Source organism: Lithobates pipiens, unplaced genomic scaffold, assembly GCF_037356315.1.
Source record: "Lithobates pipiens isolate NorthernLeopardFrog02 unplaced genomic scaffold, aLitPip1_a1.2 Scaffold_22, whole genome shotgun sequence".
NCBI classification, from domain to species: domain Eukaryota; kingdom Metazoa; phylum Chordata; class Amphibia; order Anura; family Ranidae; genus Lithobates; species Lithobates pipiens.
The window spans coordinates 299,790,195-299,806,059 of NW_027507784.1; the positions used below are offsets into that span (position 1 = coordinate 299,790,195).

Sequence of the window (15,865 nt, forward strand, 5' to 3'; positions counted from 1 at the left end):
GAATCGTGATTCTTTTACCATCTTTCTGTAGCGAGAAACAACTTTTATTATTACTTCCTGTGGCATAATCACCAAGCTTGGTCTTGCAACTTTAGTTTCTGGGAACTCAGCGCCTCATCCCCCAAAACCACATCTCCCAAGAGTCCTGTTTCTATACACATTTTGTGGGCAGCCTCTTGTTGGAAAGAACAACAGCATGGTTGCTAATAAACAGACAATACTGTATGCATTATACCTATCTATGCAGCAGGTGGCGCTGTAGTATCATAGTGTATAGTTCATGTTTTCATGATATAACAGGATGCATTGTCTATCTCAGTGCATGTAGTTGTTTGCTCCTTGTTCCTGTTCCATGAAAAGACATGCTCTGATATTACTCCATAAAAGTAAAGCTGTTTGCTATATCCAAGAAGCTTCCAGTGCCTAATTTCAATACTCTGCACAACACCTCTTGTCAAAACATCACAATTGTTTTGCTGGGAAAGAAATCAATGTATGCATGCAGAGTAGGACAAAAAGGGGTGAGGGACAGGCAGAGTTTGGTAGTCCAGCAGGTTGGGCTGACAACACTGGTTGGGTTTCAGTCGAGCAAAAGTACTGCTCTGTCAGCTCAAACAAGTTAGCATACTGGATTTCTGCCAAATCAACAGGTTTTTTTTCTGTAAATTATGAATGGCCTCTAGGAACAATATTATTAAATAGATAAGATCAGTTAGAAGTTGTACTATCATCCAGGAATTTTTTGAGATAAAGGGATTGGGAGCCTGGTCCCTGGCCAGGTGCTCACCAAGGAGATAGGGGGCAGTTGGACTATCTTGGTACAATACAATGAAGGTGGGTTCACATATATGAGCAATCATGTAAAAAAAATGATACAAAAGTATCCGAATCCCAGTATGCACAGGGCACAGAGCTTCACAAGTAGAGGTCTCCCACTCCGGGGAGACTAACTATTCAAAAGGCCGGAGTCTAATTTACAGGTAATGATCAGTAATGGGGTCCCGGGAGAGAGAATCCCACTGGAGAGGGATACCTGATAGCAAGTCAATAGAAGGCATACTCTGGACGGGGGGTAAGGAGTGGCACCACAACAGGCATGAGTGAGGCACTCCCACCCAGATGCCAGTGCAAGATAATACAGCAGAGATTCTCCTGGGCACTCGATTGGTGAGCACCTAGCTGGGGACTAGGCTCCCAATCCCTTTATCTCAGGTATTTTTCTGTACCTGACAAATTTTTAGGGGAATAAAACTGTCGGAATATAAAATCAGCTATGGGCTTATGAGGAAAAAATATTCATGTCTTGCAGAAATGTACTAAATATGTTTTTTTTATTTTGCCCTGATATAAATTTTAAGGACGAACTTTATTAAAACATTTGGAAATTACTTAGCAATCAGCAACTGTTTAAACAATAAACACCTTAGTCAGTTGTATGCAAAGTACAGTTAAGCTAACAGAAGTATGTAACATACAACATAATGTGTAATGGGGTCAGGAGCATATAAAGGTACATAGAATGCAGCGCACAGGAGTCAGGTCTATGTGAGGTACAACATATCAAAGTAAAGTGAATGCAGGAGTTAGAAATTTAACACAACCAAGAGGACTTTAGCCCCCATCCCACTGTGGAATAGAGCTGGTGATCACACTTCTGACTCCTACAGATTAGTCTCCTTATTTTCTGACTTCTTATATTGCTTACATAGCATACCCTCCTCCTTCTCAATCAACAAAGCAGACCAATTCTTCCAACATTTATGGATATCTTTGAAGCTAAGGTTCCCTTAGCTATTAAATTCTTGAAGCCGACAAAACACCTGGTCCAGATTTTCAGGTCATTATTATAAAAAATATTTCTCGCTTCTAGTTCCACATCTGATTCAAACAGGAGCCTCTCTGTCTTCCATCTCTCTGCAAGTGCACATAGCTATGAATCCCAAAGGTCCAAACATGGCCTCTGATCCCCAACAGTTTGAACCTATTTTTCTACCTAATGTGGACCTGAAAAAGCTGGTCAAAGTCCTTATTTCAATGGACCAATAAATACCAGACCATCCTTAGTGACCAAGTGGGGTTTGTTCCAGGACAATATAAAATTCGGGGCTTCCTCTTACCCCTTGACTTATACAACGAGTATGATTCCCTTTCCTGGAACTATCTGCATGATGTACTATAGAGATAGGGCTTTGGTGAATCATTACTGTTGTAAATATCTGCCTTATTTTCTACCCCGTAAGCTACAGATACACAGAATAGTATTCTGAAGCATTCCATATCTTCCGATACACGCAACATTGTCAGTTATCCCCAATCCCCTTCATCTTGGCCATATAGTCTTTGGCAATGGTGGCCAGGAACAACTCTGACATAGCCAGGTTTTGTACCGCTAGACTCCACTACAAGGTTTTTATTTTTATTTTTGGATGACACCCTTCTATTCCCCACCAATCCTCTCACTACTCTCCCAAACCTCCACCCAACCTCCAATCCACTCAATTTAACCAACTGTCTGGCCCTACAATAAACAAAAAAAAAATATATCTACAGATTTGAATGTCACACTTTGGTTTCTCACATTCAGTCCCATTTCTCCTACCACTTGATGTCTTTGACACTGGCCAATCTGGGCGTCAAACTGACCCCTAACTATTCGAAAGTTGCATAGTCTAAATCTCTTGGTCTTGGTCTGATACACAGGTAAGTTAATGTCCCATTTCTTACTGGGTATGGAACATCCTAGGCCCTTTGTCTGGTGGACTACTCATGGCTTCACTCACATATATATTTTCTTCTACTCTACTCTAATTATGCTCACCTCCTTGTATGTTCAGAAATAGGGGCAAGATTTCACTGACTTCTGGAAGCAGAGGACTGGGGAAAAATCTGATGCAGAATAGTTAAATGTTCTCTGGATGTGTCTTACAAGGTTCTCTTTTGATATTATTGGGTACCAGCACATATTGTCCTGAATTACAGTGGCAGGTGTTTTTTAGGGGGTGCGGTCAGTGCAGTGATATATTATGCATTTGGTGGTCCTGCCCGAAGCTGATCGCATTTAGGTCCACGATGTTTGGCCTCTTTCAAACCTTGTTCCATATAGTAGTTCCAAAGGACTCACAGATGGATCTCCCCCACCATATGATTCTAGGTCTCTTTTCCTCCCAAGTTTCTGGCTGCTAAACAAACAATAACCAAAGTATGGTAGAAAGTTACAGTCTATTTCCAAGTAGTTAATGAACAAATTAATATGATGCTGGTTAACAATAAACTATCAACGAATCACAAGCCATATTTCAGAAATATGGGAACCATGGTTTACTTATTGCTTCCTGTCTTTGAGTTTTTCTGGCTTGAGTACAATTGTTTATTTGTCTCTTATTTTTCGAGTCCACAATGGATGCATTTTTATGTGTTGTTTCCCCTCTACACACGCCTTTGATTTGGCTTTGTTCTCCAATCTGGTCAGTGGGGGAAGAAAATGTCCTGCCTTTGGCAGTACTTGGGAGGAATTATGCCCCAAGGTAAGTGATGAAAAAAGAGAAATGTCCCAGCATTGATGGTCAATGGGAGGAAAAAAAAGGTTGGCTGACAATTCACTTTCAAAGCTGCAATTTGCAGTTAAAAACATTTGCACAACATCACATTTAGCCAGGCTCGTTTCTGAGAAGCTAACTATAACGCAGTGATGTTCTCCTCAACTCATGGTGACACAAGGTAGAACATCTGTATTCTCTCACTCCTATCTTGGTTGGCACAGACTGGTTCCTCCTGTTGACCGTTACATCAAAACTTTCCCCTGTGGTGATGTGGTAGTCAGAAGGAAGGACCATTCAGAGTTGCAGGATACGCAGAATATCTACTTTTGGTAGTGTGAGTTTCAAAAGGAATTTCACTTGGGGATCACTCTGCAGTGTTTGGCAGGGCAAGCAATGGGAACGGTAAATATTCCTTCTCCTTCTTTACATACTTTGAGGAAGCAACAGAGTCACTTTAACCTAAATTTTAATATGCTTAGAATATCTTTAAAAACTCAACCTGTTATAGGTAGATTCTCATCTGTCACCAAGATACACTACGAAAATAAAATTGTCAATAACATTACAGAATGACAACTATGAGTCACAAGAGAAGAGTTTGGCAGATAACAGAAAATTCTATTTTTAGGTATAAGTTGTTTTTTTTTACCAGACAGGCATTCTTGGATAAAAATATATAAGCCACATATTCTCTAAGCATATCTGCTGACAATACCCATCCTGAGTATTGTGATGGGATACCTAATTTGTATGGCCCATTTGTGTGCAACATAATACAAAGCTTAAAGCTGAAGTTTAGTTAAAAATCTTTTTATTCTCTACAGCTTTAGTTACATTACTTAACCGTAATAAAGTATGTCCCATGATGTACAGGAAGCTGGATTCTGTAGCAATCTTCACTGAAGGGCTACCCTGTCCTCTTCCTGGTGCTGAACTCTTGGCACTGTGAGGTTAACAGCTTTGGCTCTCCGGGGCTCAGCTGCACTAAAGCTGATCTGATGGAGATATGTCCTCGCTCTTCTGATCTGGCAGGGGTAGAGCATAGGGAACCAAGTGGCAAGGAAGCAGGCGATGTGTCTGACTCAGTGGTGGCCCTAAATATGTCCTCTTCAGAGGGGTCAGAGCAACTGTTTGTAGCGGAAGGGGTAGAACATTTCTCAAGTGGATTGTCTGGCTTCTGGGCCGGTGTAGAGTGTACCAGATTTGGTTCCAGCAGAGGCTGCTATAGAGAAAGTGAGCACACCGTCACCTGAATTGACTCCATCACCTGAACCTACTTTATTATCCCATTATCCAGGAACAAAACGAAGGCCACTGTTGAAACGGATACCATGCAGCTGGAAGTGAAACAGCCATCTGAGAAAAAGGACAGTCTGACCCCTGGACAAGTAAGCTACAGACTCCCTTTTTTGTCATCAGAGGCACCTACTACTCCTGGTGCTTTGTGGTCAGAAATATGGGACTCAGGTGATTGTGGTACCAAGGCAGCTGCCCCCCTGGGGGAGTATACAGTTCCCATTTGGGCACCAAATTCTTATTTACCTCAAGAGACTTCAGGCTAGCTTGTGACAGTACCCCCCCCCCCCCTTACAAAGTCTTCCCACTCATTTATAGCCAGGCTGGAGGGGCAGAAACATCAGTAGAGGGAATCCAACACCTCTCCTCAGGACCATATCCCTTTCAGTCAATTGGGTACAAAAACCTCCCCTTGGAACATTTGGAATCCAAGATTTGCTTGATTTAATACTGATCCAAGGTACTGACTGTTGGAGAACGATGATAAATAGGATGGGAAAACCTATTGATGATGTATGGTCTAAGGAGAGAAATATGGAAAACATTAGGCATTCTTAGCTGTGAAAGGAGATGAGGCTTGAAAGTGACAGGGTTAACCTGGCAAAGAATTGTAAAGGGACCAATGAAACGGGAAGCAAATTTCATAGAAGGTACTCAGAGATGGATATTCTTGGTAGAGAGCCAAAGCTTGTCACCAGGAAGAAATCTGGGACTCACGCGGCGAAGAAGATCTGCCGTTACTTTGTGCATGGAAGCTGCCAGATGTAAATTCTTGGAAACATCTACCCAGATAGAATTGAGAGATGGTTGCATCTCTGCAGCCGCAGGCACCTCAACAGAGATTGGAACAGGAAATGGTACCAAAGGGTGGCGACCATATAACTGTGAAAAAGGGAGACTCACCAGTGCTAGCATTAGCGTGGTTATTGAGGGTAAATTCTGCCCAGGGTAAAAGGTCTACCCAATCATCCTGATGGGCAGAAATTAAGGCACAAAGATACTGTTCCACATTCAGGTTGACCCTTTCAGTTTGTCCATTTGATGAAAGGCAGAGGAGAAGTCCAACTTGATTCCAAACGGTGTAGCCAGAGCCCTCCAAAAGTGGGCTGTAAACTGAACTCCTCTATCCGAGACAATGTGCCAGGGCATACCATGGAGACAAAAGATCTCCCTAACGAAGATGGAAGCCAAAGTGACAGCAGAGGGTAGTCCTGGAAGTGAAGTTAAGTGAAAACCTGTCCACAATCACCTAGATAACGGTAGAGCCCACTGAGGGGAGTAGTTCAGAGATAAAGTCCATGGAGATGCAACGCCAAGGTACATCCGAAACAGGTAGAGGTAAAAGGAGACCTACTGGAGCAGGCGTGGAGAATTTAGACTACAAACAAATGGAGCAAGCCTGAACATATTATTCAACATCCTTCCGAAGTGAGGGCCACCAGTAGTAACGCTGGAGGAAGGCACAGGTGCGTTGCACACCAGGATGTCTTGAAAGTTTAGAGTCGTGTGCACATTTGAGAAGCTTGAAGCGAGGGGAGGGCACAACAAAGGTCTTTCCAGGTGAAATACGTGGAGATTGAAGATGGGTGGAGGCCAGGATACAATTGACAGGAACAATGGGTTCTGGTTCGATGTGACACTCAGAGTCAGCAATGTCAAATGATCTGGACAAGGCATCGGCATGAACATTTTTAGAACCAGTGATGTCAAAATTAAACCTGGCAAAGAAGAGAGCCGATTGTGCTTGCCTGGGATTCGGGCAGGTTGCAGATACTGGAGGTTCTTATGATCGGTATAGATCAGGATAGGATGAGAAGATCCCTCCAGTAGATGTTGCCATTCTTGCAGTGCCAGCTTGACAGCCAGAAGTTCCCATTCCCCTATAGTGTAATTTCTTTCCGCATCAGAAAACTTCTTAGAGAAGAAGGCACAAGGATGAAGCATCTACCTCCAAGAAGAAAGGCTGGAGAATGTCAGGACATTTAAGAATAGATGCAAAGAGGAAGGCCGTTTTGAGCTTGTGGAAAGCCTCAACTGCTTCAGGGGGCCAGGTTCTAGCACTAGCGCCCTTCCGGGTCAAAGAAGTGATTGGGGCCACCATAGAGGAGTGAATGAACTGGCGATAGAAATTGGTGAACCCCGAGAACTGTTGCGTAGCTTTCAAATCAGAAGGCTGAGGCCAGTTGGAGATGGCCTGAAGTTTGGGAGGATCCGTCACTATGTAGCCTAGGAAAGGAACCTGGGTTTGCTCAAAGAGGCACTTCTCCAACTTTGTGTACAGGCAGTGGTAACGAAGACGTAGAAGAACCATACAAACATGCGGACGATGAGTGTTCAAATCTGGAGAAAAGATGAGTATGTTATCCAGATACACAATAACACAAATGTATAGGAGACAAGAAAAATTTCATTTACAAGGTTCTGAAAGACAACTGGGGTATTACACAAGCCAAAGGGCATTACAAGATATTCATAATGCCCATCTCTAGTGTTAAAAGCGTTTTTTCATTCATCTCCCTCTCGAATCCTAATCAGATTGTATGCTCCACGGAGGTCTAACTTTGAGAAAATTTGAGCATCTTGTATTCTGTCAAAATGTTCAGAAATCAAGGGTAGTGGGTACCAATTCTTAATGGTGATGGCATTGAGACCTCTATAGTCAATGCAGGGCCAGCGTGTACCATCCTTTTCCCCCACAAAGCAGGAGAATTGGATTTACGAAAAAATCCTTTCTACAGATTTTCCTGGATGTACTCGGACATGGCTTGAGTCTCAGGGATGGTGAGAGGGCAGAGTCGACCTTAGGGTGGCATAGTCCCAGGTTGGAGATCAATTGCCCAATCGTAGGGACAATGAGAAGGCAAACTGTCAACAGCTTTTTTACAAAAAACTTCTTGGAAGGTCTGATAATGCTGAATGAGCATCAGAGAGGTAATGACCTCAGCCACAGGTACACAGAGAGGTGGGCGTACCTTAAAGAGACAAGTCTGATGGCATTGCGACCCCCAAGATAGCACTTGGCCAGAGTTCCAATCCAGATAGGGTGAGTATTTGTGCAACCATGAAAATGCAAGAATGATGGGACTAGATGATTTAGGAAGGATCAGGAAGGAGAATTCTTCTCGATGAAGGATACCGACATGCATAGTTATGGAGGTGGTTCAGAACCGTAAGGGTCCGAAGGCCAAGGTAGAGCCATCCCCTGCAAATACTGATAGCGGCATTGCCAAGGGAATGAGAGCAATGCCCAATTCAGTAGTCAAGGACTGCTCCATGAAATTCCCGGCTGCCCCAGAGTCCACATATGCAGAAACTTGATACGAGAGGGCCCAATGAATGGAGACAGGTATGACAATTCAAGGGTAAGTGGCAGAGTTCAGGTTCTGGTCTAGATCTCGTCCCTCTAAGTGACCTAGACCCAAGAGTTTCCCAGGCAGGCAGGACAGGTTTTTATTATATGACCATCACCTCCGCAGTAAAGACATAGGCTGAGTCTCAGGCGATGTGACCGCTCTTGTGGAGTGAGGCGTTTCTGGCCTAATTGCATAGGTTCTTTAGAAGCCGACACATCTGGAGAGATGGGTTATTCTGGAGCTCTCTAGACAGCAGGAGCGAAGCGACCCACAGAGGGGGGGTGACGTGGACCAGTCCTTTCCAGATCTCGCTCCTGGAAGCGGAAATCGATTTGGATCAGGCCATCCAGGGTGGTGGGTAAAGGTCTGCCGGCTAGTTCATCCTTAATCCACTAGACGCTGCCAAACGTTTGCAGTAAGGACCTCATTATTGAATGCCAGTTCTGCAGCCAAAGTGGAAAACTGAACTGCATATTGACCAACAGTCATGTTTCTTTGATGAAGTTGAAGAAGAGCTCCAGAAGCCGATGGGGCCCTATCAGGCACATCAAAGGTGTTATGGAAAGCTAGTAGGAAGGCAGGGAGACTGGAAACAGTAAGATCTTGACACTCCCACAGTGCAGAGGCTCAAGCCAGAGCCTCTCCCGAAAGTAGTAAAATCATGTATGCCACCTTGGAACAAAAAAAATGGCCCGCTAGCTCAAAGTGGATCGAGCACTGATTGATGAAGCCCCGACAAGCTTTAGGATCACCAGAGAAGCAAGGCGGCGGAGGCAGCTGGAGTTTTGAAGGACTTCTCTCTGCTGGAGGAACTTCGGGAACTGGAGCAGCAGGGGCTGAAACAGGAACCGGTATGGAGTGTGAGGAAGTGGGCCAACCTGCAACTCATCCAAATAGGAGGATAGTTCCTGCAGACACTGCATAATTCGTTCTTGATAGGCCTGCTGGACGTCAACTCTCTGCGCTAAACACTGAAGTTGATCCAGAAGAGGCTGCAGTGTCTCCGAGGAGCAAACTGTCAGAAGTGTATGGTGGTGAGGTCTTGTAGATCGCACACTCGGGGTTCACCAGGGCATGGAATCTAACCTCAGCCTGCATCTTCACCAGAGCACCTGATGGTGGCGATGGACTGGCAGCAAGCTGGAACCAGGTCACGGCCCCCAGGTACACCCAGCTGATGATGCAGAGACCGCTCGTGTGTTCAGAGTCCAAGCAGCAGATGAAAGGAAATCCAGAAGACAAGCCAAGGCCGGGGTGGACAGCAAACAAGCACAGACAGTAAACAAAGCCGGGGTCATACACAGGTAGTCAGACACAGTATGGACAAGAGGTACGCAAATGGGTACTTCTTTGTTTTCTATTCTATTGTTTTCAACACACAGGTGGGATACATAGGGCCATATTTAGAATCAGGCACAGTTGGCACATGCCTATGGGCAAAAAGGCAAACAGGCAGCTTTTCCTTGTAAAATGCTGGCTGCACACATTTTTTCCTCCATAAGTAGGAATAGTTATCTCAAATGAGGTTATGCATCCAATGATGTATCCAATGTCACAACCTTCTAAACCAGGTTAGAACCAAGAAATTGAGGAATTGTTCTGTTTTCAAGAGGGCATTCTAGCAGAGTGGTGTTACCAAGAACATAGAAATTGTGATGATGGAAATACGGCCCTGTGGATACCTTCATCAGTTAACATTGAGTATTCTGAGAATGGAACAGTTAACAAGATATCCACATTCACTTTATCACTAGGTTTTATTATTATTTTTGTAGTCTATAAAAGCTTATATTAGGTTTTAAAATGCATGATAATTCAATTTAGCATATATACAAAGCATTTTTTATTAAAAGGGTAAGAAACTTTATTTGTTAAAGCAAAGCAGATGTGGTATTGTTACTCATTGCATTTAGATTTTTTATTTTTTTGGAACAATAAAGTCTGTTTGCTTAGTATGGGCAACAGCCCCACATCTGTTCAGGTTTCATGTAACATTCAGGTGTCCATGAGCGTAAAAGGGTGAAGAAATGTGCCAGTGCTGCCATCTTGTGGAAATGATAAATTATAACATCTATATACATATATACCCATATATATTTGTAGCACATTAGTGCACAGGTCTCAAACAGGATGGATGTGTAGAGCGTTCTTTAACAAAATGGCCGGACTGGAGATCCATTACTGGAGCCTTTAGACACAAAGCTTTAAGCTAGCCATACACAACTCAAAAATCACTTGATTCCTCAATCCAAGCTAATCAAGCTATTAAATTCAGGCAGCAAAGGCACCCACGACTGCTTTAATACAGTGCCGGTGCCAAACAGTCTAATAGGATGGAATCACTGTTCGGTCAATCATTCTCCACCCAGCTCATTCATGTTTTAAATAGACTTTTATTGAGCTGTGTGCTTGCAGGGTCACCCATAGCTGAAATGTAAGCCATGTGGCAGCACAGTGACCTAGAAGTTAGCACTCCTGCCTTGCAGCACTGGGGTCATGGGTTCAAATGCCAGCCATGACACTACCTGCATGGCGGTTTCATGTTCTTCCTGTGCTTCTGTGAATATAATGTGATTTCTGCCCTCAGTCCAAGGACACGCTGGTGATTTTATTGGTCCTGGTATGTATGTGAGGGAGGTATGTACTTTGCTAGTGCTGTATAAATACCTGTAATAAAAATCATCTATGGCCAGCTATAGGCACCCAATGTAACACCCCTCTGCTAGAATCACTATTTTTGTAGCCAATAACTATAGTGAAATAGACATGTCTACTATTAGCAGTAAATCTGGCACTTTTATTAATGCCAATTTTGGTCCCAGGTTGATGAGTAAAAGTCAGAGTTTGCACATCCAATTTCCCCCCATTTTTATGGTTAGGGGTTCTGCCACTCAACCTGTTTAAAGCCTTCCTATTACTCAGACCCACAAGTAGAGATATCATTCACTTTGAAATTTGCCAGAACTATGCACCCATGCTTTGACATGGGATGAAGAACACACCAGAGCTCTGAACTTCACACCTTGTAACTTCATGTCTGTTTCCAAATGGCACTGACGTATGAATTAAGCATGTCTTCAAAACGTCACTGACCCCACACTACATCATGACTTCTGCCAATGGATAAACATACTAAGCCAATGAATTAACAAATGCAAAAAGAGGATGTTTGTGATCTGGTCCCCTGGCAAGTTATGCACAGATCCATTCATATGTTGAGCTATTATACATATTATAACTATAACATGTAGAAACATTCATCACAACTATAAAGTGTATATGAGACATTTAAAAAACTGAAAATTTAATCAATGGGATGTACACTAAACAACTCTAGGTGTCCTCTTGCATCCTCATTGGGTTACCGGAAGTCTCTAGAAACTCATAAACCTGGTGAATACTGCAAGCATAGCTTATATGGTCATGCCATGATGTGCCTCCTTCCACCACCGAGTTTTCCAATACTGCCGCCAGACTTTGCAGTGGAGGTCCACCAGACTTTCCGAATGAGCGGACTTGCCCACACAAGCCCACACATGACCAAATTTTTTCGACCGACTAGGTCCGGCGGACAATCCGCTGGACTATGGCGGGGGTCCGCTAGACTTTTGAAATGAACGGACTTGCCCACACACGGAGTAAAGTCCGTTGATTTTGAACGTGGTTCCAGGTAGACAGAACTAGCGAAGGAAGTCAATCTCGCCGCCTCCATCGGTGAGATTGACACCTCGCGATCCCCGTCACCTGGTATGGATTTAAAGGGGAACCCCTATGCCGAAAAAACATACCCCATACTCATTCACATAGGGTGGGAGGCCAGAATCTGGGGGCCCCCTTATTAAAGGGGGCTCCCAGATTCTGATAAGCCCCCGTCCGCAGACCCCGACAACCAACGGCCAGGGTTGTCGGGAAGAGGCCCTTGTCCTCATCAACATGGGGCCCCCCTTTCTCCAAAGCACCCCCCCATGTTGAGGGCACGCGGCCTGGTATGGCTCAGGAGGGGGGGGGGGGGGCGCTTGCTCATCCCCACCCCCTTTCCTGACTTGTTGTAACAACAATCATATATGGGAGCCTTGGATATTGGGAAGCCACCCACCGTAATTGATCGGTCTAATCGTTTTTAAACCAATAATTTGCTACATTTGTACCACTACCTATGTTGATATGCAAGTACCATGCTAAACAATGTTTATAATATTTACAAATCATTTCCATGTCCTAATGTCCTGTCATTTACATTCTTCACTAGAATTACGCTGTATGTCTTGTATCTACCCCGATGAAGGAGATTACAAGAGCTCCAAAATGCATAGGGCAACAGGCTCTGCGGTAAATTATATCCCGGATAGGTGATAAGTTTGTCAACTGAACTGTATCATGTATACTGTTTTGTTCATAATTTATGCTTTATGATACGTTTTTATACCAATTTATTGAATACAATTGTTTTTACTGATTCCATTGTTGTACGTGCCTCCAAAGTCCACTACCAAGGGTTTTTTCTTCTTTTTTAGATAATCTAAAGGATGTGGCACAACAAATTTGCACAGTAATGCCGATCTATACATATTTCTCATACTCATTCACATAGAGTGGGAGGCCGGAATCTGGGGTCCCCTTATTAAAGGGGGCTCCTGGATTCTGATAAGCCCCCCGCCCGCAGACCCCGACAACCAACGGCCATGGTTGTCGGAAAGAGGCCCTTGTCCTCATCAACATGGGGACAAGGTGCTTTGGGGTGGGGGGCCACAGGGCCTCCCCCCTTCCCCAAAGCACCCCCCTATGTGAGGGCATGCGGCCTGGTACGGTTCAGGAGGGGGGGGGCGCTCGCTCGTCCCCAACCCCTTTCCTGACCGGCCGGGCTGCATGATCGGAGCCCACACACGGGCGGATTGTCCGCCAGACCAAACCCGCCGGATAATCCGATCGTGTGTACGCGGCATTAGTGGAGCTGCAATGTTCTGGTCAGCTTTCCGTAAAATGAATCATTTATTAAAATATTTAGTTTTTCATCATACCATAATCAATTGCAGACAATACACACACATATTTTTGGTTCCTGAAATTATCGTTTCAATACTATCTACTACTGTTTCATGTATATTCTTTGTAAATATATACAGTTCTGGTAAGATGTATTGGTAACTTTTGTCCTCTTGGTAGTATATATTAGCACTGATCACTGTATTAATGTCACTAGTCCCCAAAAAGTGTCAAAACTGTCAGGTGTCTGATATGTCCGCAGTCCCACTGTAAGTCACTGATCACTGCCATTACTAGTAGAAAAAAAAGAAATTAAAAAGAAATAAAAATATCCCTTAGTTTGTAGACGCTATAACTTTTGTGAAAATCAATCAATATAGGCTTATTGAGATTTTTTTTTCCAAAAATATGTAGCAGAATACATATTGGCCTAAATTGATTAAGAAAGTTGATTTTACATATACAGTATCTCACAAAAGTGAGTACCGTATATACTCGAGTATAAGCCGAGATTTTCAGCCTCTTTTTTGAGGCTGAAAGTGCCCCCTCGGCTTATACTCGAGTCGCCGCTGTCTGACTGCTCGATCAGCGTATCGAGCAGACAGACGGCGGACATTAATTTTCAAAAGCCGCGCCTCCTTCTCCGCCTCCGCCTGTGATAGGCGGAACACTGAATTTCCCAGCAGTCAGTGTTCCGCCTATCACGGACATCCGCTCATTCTCATACTACGGACGAGTATGAGAGGATGTCTGTGATAGGCGGAACACAGGCTGCTGGGAAATTGAGTGTTCCGCCTATCACAGGCGGAGGCGGAATTTTGAATTGTAGAATGGCCGCCGAGAAGAGCGGCGATCCATCGGCACGGGACGGAGGAGGCACGGCACGGCACGGGACGGAGGAGACACGGGACGGAGGAGGCACGGCACGGGGGAGGCACGGCACGGGACGGAGGAGGCACGGCACGGGACGGAGGAGGCTCGGGACGACGGCGGCTCGGGACGGAGGCTTGGGACACAGGTAGGCTGGACACACACACAAGGCTGCACGGACACACACACACACACACACACACACACACACACACACACACACACACACACACACACACACACACACACAGGGATGGATGGATGGATGGATGGATACACACACACACACACACACACACACACAGGGATGGATGGATGGATGGATGGATACACACACACACACACACACACACACACAGGGATGGATGGATGGATGGATGGATGGATACACACACACACACACACACACACACAGGGATGGATGGATGGATGGATGGATACACACACACACACACACACACACACAGGGATGGATGGATGGATGGATACACACACAGGGATGGATGGATGGATGGACACACACACAGGGATGGATGGACGGACACACACACAGGGATGGACGGACACACAGGGATGGACAGCCATGTCTCACCCTCGGCTTATACACGAGTCAATAAGTTTTCCAGTTTTTTGGGGGTAAATTGGGGGCCTCGGCTTATACTCGGGTCGGCCTATACTCGAGTATATACGGTATATCCCTCACATTTTTGTAAATATTTTATTATATCGTTTCATGTGACAACACTGAAGAAATTATACTTTGCTACAATGTAAAGTAGTGAGTGTACAGCTTGTATAACAGTGTAAATTGGCTTTCCCCTCAAAATAACTCAACACACAGCCAATAATGTCTAAACCGCTGGCAACAAAATGAGTACACCCCTAAGTGAAAATGTCCAAAATGGGTACAATTAGCCATTTTCCCTCCCTGGTTTCATTTGACTCGTTAGTGTTACAAGGTCTCAGGTGTGAATGGGGAGCAGGTGTGTTAAATTTGGTGTTATCACTCTCACTCTCTCATACTGGTCACTGAAAGTTCAACATGTCACCTCATGGCAAAGAACTCTCTGAGGATCTGAAAAAAAGGATTGTTGCTCTATATAAAGATGACCTAGGCCAGTGATGGCAAACCTTGGCACCCCAGATGTTTTGGAACTACATTTCCCATGATGCTCATGCACTCTGCAGTGTAGTTGAGCATCATGGGAAGTGTAGTTCCAAAACATCTGGGGTGCCAAGGTTCAACATCACTGGCCTAGGCTATAAGAAGATTGCCAAGACTCAGAAACTGAGCTGCAGCATGGTGGTCAAGACCATACAGTGGTTTAACAGGACAGGTTCCACTCAGAACAGGCCTCGCCATGGTCGACCAAAGAAGTTGAGTGCATGTGCTCAGTGTCATATCCAGAGTTTGACTTTTGGAATATTTTGCGTGGCCACCATTATTTTCCAGCACTGCCTTAACCCTCTTGGGCATGGAGTTCCCCAGAGCTTCATTGGAGTCCTCCTCTACTCCTCCATGACGACATCTCAGATCAGGTGGATGTTAGAGACCTTGCGCTCCTCCACCTTCCCTTTGAGGATGCCCCACAGATGCCTAATAGGGTTTAAGTCTGGAGACATGCTTGGCCAGTCCATCACTTTTACCCTCAGCTTCTTTAGCAAGGCAGTGGTCATCTTGGAGGTGTGTTTGGTGTCGTTATCATGTTGAAATACTGACCTGCGGTCCAGTCTCCAAAGGGAGGGGATCATGCTCTGCTTCAGTATGTCACAGTACATGCTGGCATTCATGGTTCCCTCAATGAACTGTAGCTCCCCAAAAGT

General features: G+C 44.6%; 1 protein-coding gene across 1 annotated transcript; it reads right to left on the reverse strand.

Annotated features, from left to right (window-relative positions):
• Nucleotides 1–6,750: 6,750 nt before the first annotated feature.
• Nucleotides 6,751–9,286, reverse strand: LOC143925733 (uncharacterized). Its single transcript, XM_077450185.1, has 2 exons — nucleotides 9,205–9,286; nucleotides 6,751–7,175 (listed from the first exon to the last, which is right to left on the reverse strand). The coding sequence occupies exons 1-2, from the start codon at nucleotides 9,284–9,286 to the stop codon at nucleotides 6,751–6,753; spliced, it is 507 nt and encodes a 168-aa protein (XP_077306311.1).
• Nucleotides 9,287–15,865: the final 6,579 nt, after the last annotated feature.